Source organism: Gouania willdenowi, unplaced genomic scaffold (assembly GCF_900634775.1).
Source record: "Gouania willdenowi unplaced genomic scaffold, fGouWil2.1 scaffold_32_arrow_ctg1, whole genome shotgun sequence".
Lineage (NCBI taxonomy): Eukaryota > Metazoa > Chordata > Actinopteri > Blenniiformes > Gobiesocidae > Gouania > Gouania willdenowi.
The window spans coordinates 1,117,695-1,122,458 of NW_021145091.1; the positions used below are offsets into that span (position 1 = coordinate 1,117,695).

Genomic DNA, 4,764 nt, shown 5'->3' on the forward strand with positions numbered 1-4,764 from the left:
CGCAAAGTTTACAAAGGGTGGCATACAACACACTTTGACAGATACAATAATAAAGTGTATAGATGCCTGTGATCCTTACAAGTGCTTTTTTCTTGAATAAAACTCAAGAGAAATAAAAAAAAAAACAAAAAAAAAAAAACAGTTAAATTCAATTAAAATTAAGTAAACCTGGATAAACAGAGAATACTTCTTCGACGTTCAATCACCCTCTTTTACATGTAGGTTTCAAAGTAATATGACAAAAGAAAAGTGTACATAGCTTATATATTAACATTTATACCCACATAAAACACTTAAAAATAAAATGTACCACAGTTATACTCAACACGATTACAAATTAAACTTAGATGGACTGACAAAAACTCCTGAGCATCTTATTTTCATTACATTCCATAGAAAAAAATCATGTTCCTATTTTACTAACCACTAACACCTTTTAACTGATCATAAAACATGTAACACGTTTGTACAATGAATAATTTTGTAAAAAAAAATTTTAATCCACTTTTATTTCATCACAATCCAAACACCAAATGTGAAACTTCTTTAATAAAATGTTCCTCCCACTGTGAGAAACATACATTGTTAGGTTGGATGGAGTGCGTAACCAACCTGGAGAAGTGAATGGTTGCCAGAGAACCATTTGAATCTATTGTTGGTGAGACTTCATCATGACACTGATCATTCACTTTGATTGACAGGGACAGATGATCAGAGGTGCTGAGTTTGTACCACCATAGTTTAAACAGGGACTAAAGAATGGGTGTAGTTTATGAGTGAAGCAGCAGTGAGTGAAGGAGTAGATCAGAGCTGCTGCATCTACATCATAAAAGGAGACCACACCCTCCTCATAGTCCACAAACACACCCACCTTCCTCAGGAACACACTTCAGATGAAGAATGACTGGATGATTTCACATGCTGTATACACATTTCCATCTCTGAGTGCCACAGTCAGTAACCATTCTTAGGAGTCAGAGTAATATATCCCTTCCTGTTGATGGATTCTTTAACCACTCCTAAAGTCCATTTAGTTTTCCTTTAACCTGAACCTCAAAGTAAAATCTACCTGAACTGAAATTCTGTTTCCCTAAAACCACAGGCACAAGGATAAAATCTCTCTTTGTTGTGTGGAAGTTTCTTCCACACATCACTGCAGTAAACTTGTTTTCCATCATCAGACAGGACAAGGTAAGGATTAGCTGTAAGAGGATCAAGAGTCACATCTACTGCAAACTGCTGCATCATCTTCATCTTCATCATCTTCATCTTGTCACTGAGTGTGTCCTCCAGCTGAGCCACAGCTCTCAGCACAGTCCCCTCATGTGATGATGGATGGACCATGACCTCTGTCCAGTCCTTGGTGGCTGGAGGAGCTTTCAGGGAGCAGAAGTGTTGGAGGAGGTGGTCTTCAGAGTGGGAGAGCTGCTCCACCTCAGAGCTTCTCTTCATCAGCTCAAAGATTTCCTCCTCCAGCTCTTTGATCAAACCTTCAGCCTCTCTCTCTTCTGCTTCCTGTTGCTCCTCCATTGTCTTCATCAGCTCCTTCAGGCCTCTCTCAACAAGCTCCATCAGAGCAGTGAACACCTCCACACCTTCAGCTTTCCCTCTGTCTGCTGCTTCCTTCCTGAATCTCACTGACTCTCTGATCGCCTCCAGCTTCTCTCGTCTCTTTTGGATCATCTGCTGAAGATAAACTTTCTTGTCTTCAAACAGATCTTCTCCCAGAGGGACTAACTGGTGACTCCTGTGCTCCAAAACAGAACACATCAAGCAGACACGTGTCTGATCGCTCTGACAGAACAGCTCCAAAGGTTTGCTGTGCTTTGGACACATCCTGGATTCCAGGTTCTCCACAGGCTCCACCAGCTGATGTCTTCTCAGGCCTGATGCTGTCAGATGAGGCTCCAGGTGAGTCTCACAGTAGGAGAACATACAGTCAGGCAGGACTTCAGGGCCTTCACTTTGGTTCAGTGCAGACGTCACAGGGAACTTCTCCTGGTGCTGCTGCTTTCTTCTCAGATTCACGTCTGAACTGAGAAACCTTCTCACGCATCATAATATTGACCTTCAGCTGAGGTTTAGTGCTGAACACCTGATTACACACGGGACACCTGCTGGTGGTACTCGTGTCCCAGTGTGTGCTGATGCATGTTTTGCAGAAGTTGTGTCCACATGGTGTGGTGACTGGATCAGTGAGCACCTCCAGACAGATGGAGCACAGGAAGTGATGTTCAGACGTCCCACTGCAGGCAGGAGACATGTCCACAAACTGAGGGACAGAGACAAGCAGCACATTAACAGGACACTCTCATTGTTGTGGAACGTTCCTTTACTAATGTTTCTGAGTCCATCTCACTGAGATCACCTCTAGTATTTAGCATTGATTCAGTCATCCTGTAGTAATGTGGACAGTCGGCTGTGCCTCAGCAGCTGAATGTAAAAGTGCAATAGTTTGAATGTTTAAGGTTCAAATTAGTTCTAAAGTTCTCTCGTATTGACACTGGAATTTTTCTAAATTATAGGTTAGATTTTTTGCGCATTTTATTTTAATGTACAATCTTTTTTCTTTAAAATAACCAATATATTGTGTAATAACAGACTGAAGTTTAACATAGCACAAATCTTTAAAGTCTGCATGGACCACACACTACATTAACAGTGATTTTGTTTGGGAAAACAAATTAAATTACTTTACTTGTAACTTATAAATACGTCATTTCTGTGCAACTTGTGACTGAAATTCACAAGTTGTGATTAATCGTGATTATTTAGTCAGATTTGCAATTGATTGGTTATTTTTTAATCCATTCACGGCTAATTTATATTAAAAAAAATACGTTCCGCATGAGCAGTAGAGACCTTTCTTAGATGATATCACACATCACATGACTTTTAGTGGTGGGTGGTAGATGATGGAAACCAATGGCAAACTGTTTACACATTTAATCTCTAACCTAGGAACTGGTTAGATATATTTGCACTTCAATCCTGTTTTTTTTTTTCAAAATGAACATTACATTTATATCAAACCTCATTTGGACTCCTTAGAATGAAAGTTAAAGATATGGAAAACGTCACGTCACCAATTCTAAACTTTAGTTCAAGTTATCTTCAATGTTCCTCAAATAAAGATATCTATGTAGTTGTAGATATCTGAGAAGATGGTTGGACTTGGCAGAAGTAGAAAGTTATGTTATTCTGTTTGTTTTATTCATTTTTATATTAACTAGTCACATTTCCTGAGATGCAATTGCCGTTTGCTAAAAAGCAAAAGTGTTGATTATCTAAAAAAAGGAAACAAATGGTTCATTCATTCCTAAATCAAATATGTAGTTTCTCATGTATAAATATAATTTCTCTTTAACTAAAAAAATATGTTAATCTATGAATTTTCAGTGGAATACTGGATTACAAAAATATTCAATAGCTACAGCCTTGAAACATATTGAGACAATTATATATAACATGTTGTTGGATGTGAATCCCTGTTTTAAATGTTAACAAAATGAGCTAAAATGCAGAAACCAGTTAGAAATTGTAACTTACCTTTGACGTTAGATGTCCCATAATTAAGCCCTTCAGTGTTTTAAAGGTGTTCCCATAAAAAGCAGCAGAGCAGCAATCCGTCACTTCCTTTCAGCAGCTCAATTCCAATGTTTCCTCAATTTACAATTTATATCTTGGAATAAAACAAAGTAATGATCACATGTTAAATGTGTCACATTAAAATTAATTAATACTTGTTCCTGTTGATTTGAGGCCAGTGAAATATGGGCCTGTCATAATACGTAATAATAATAATAATAATATGTAGCTTTACGTGCAGTGAGACATTCTGTTATAGTTTCCGATGTATATATTATATGCCGCTAACACACACACACACACACAAAAGTTACTTTGAGACAGTGTATCTTACAGATGGGCGGAACAGAGTCAGTCTGGTTCAGTTTAGATGCACAGAATGGAAGCGAACCTCTAAGTGCTCTACATAGTGCAGTGTTGAATGCAAGACGGTGATCAAAAACAGAAAAAGCTCATCCACAGTGATGATGTCATCAGTTCTAACTCCACAGTGATGATGTCATGAGCTCTCCAGTGATTGGCTCTAGCGCGCACGTGACTCCGCTGGCTCTGCTCTCAGGACCATTTTATGAAATAATTTAGGAACGGTATCAATGTAGTCGAGACAAATCCGATGTCGCACAACTTTGAATCAAACAGCAGCCATGTGAAAGTCTCATGGCACCCTCATATATTGTTGATGACATATTAATGAAAAACACAACATTTGCAAACCACAGGAGTGAAATTGACCATATACTGACCTGCGCCAGTGCCAAAATCTCACTGTCCATGTGTCAATCTTCCCGCACAACAGTGAATGTCGGTCTCCTAGTCGGTAAGGGTGTGGAACCACAGGCACAACACATTCAGGGTCTTCAGAACTTCAAGGTTCCCCAGCATGTCTCAGGTTTAAGAACTTCCTTGGTATCTGTAGCTACTCCAGGCAATTCATTGACAATTACGCCAATTTAGCAAAACCTCTTTACACATTCCTAAGAAGGATGTCCCTTTCACTTGGGGTGAGCCCCAACAACACGCTATGCAGACTTTAATCGATATGCTAACGAAGGCTCTGTGCCTCGCCTATCCTGACCACAACAAGGAATTCCATCTGGGCTTTTCAGCACACTGCCTCAGTGCCGGTCTGTACCAGATACACGAACAGACCAGTGGTTGCTTACGCATGCAAAACCA

The 4,764-nt window shown here is 39.4% G+C and overlaps 1 protein-coding gene across 1 annotated transcript; it reads right to left on the reverse strand.

Moving 5' to 3' along the window:
- Positions 1–1,065: 1,065 nt before the first annotated feature.
- LOC114459555 (E3 ubiquitin-protein ligase TRIM47-like) lies at positions 1,066–3,584 on the reverse strand. The gene is made up of 3 exons (XM_028441761.1): positions 3,550–3,584; positions 1,987–2,272; positions 1,066–1,949 (listed from the first exon to the last, which is right to left on the reverse strand). Exons 1-3 carry the CDS (start codon positions 3,568–3,570, stop codon positions 1,066–1,068), a joined length of 1,191 nt encoding a protein of 396 aa, XP_028297562.1. The 5' UTR covers positions 3,571–3,584.
- Between the last annotated feature and the right edge of the window lie 1,180 nt (positions 3,585–4,764).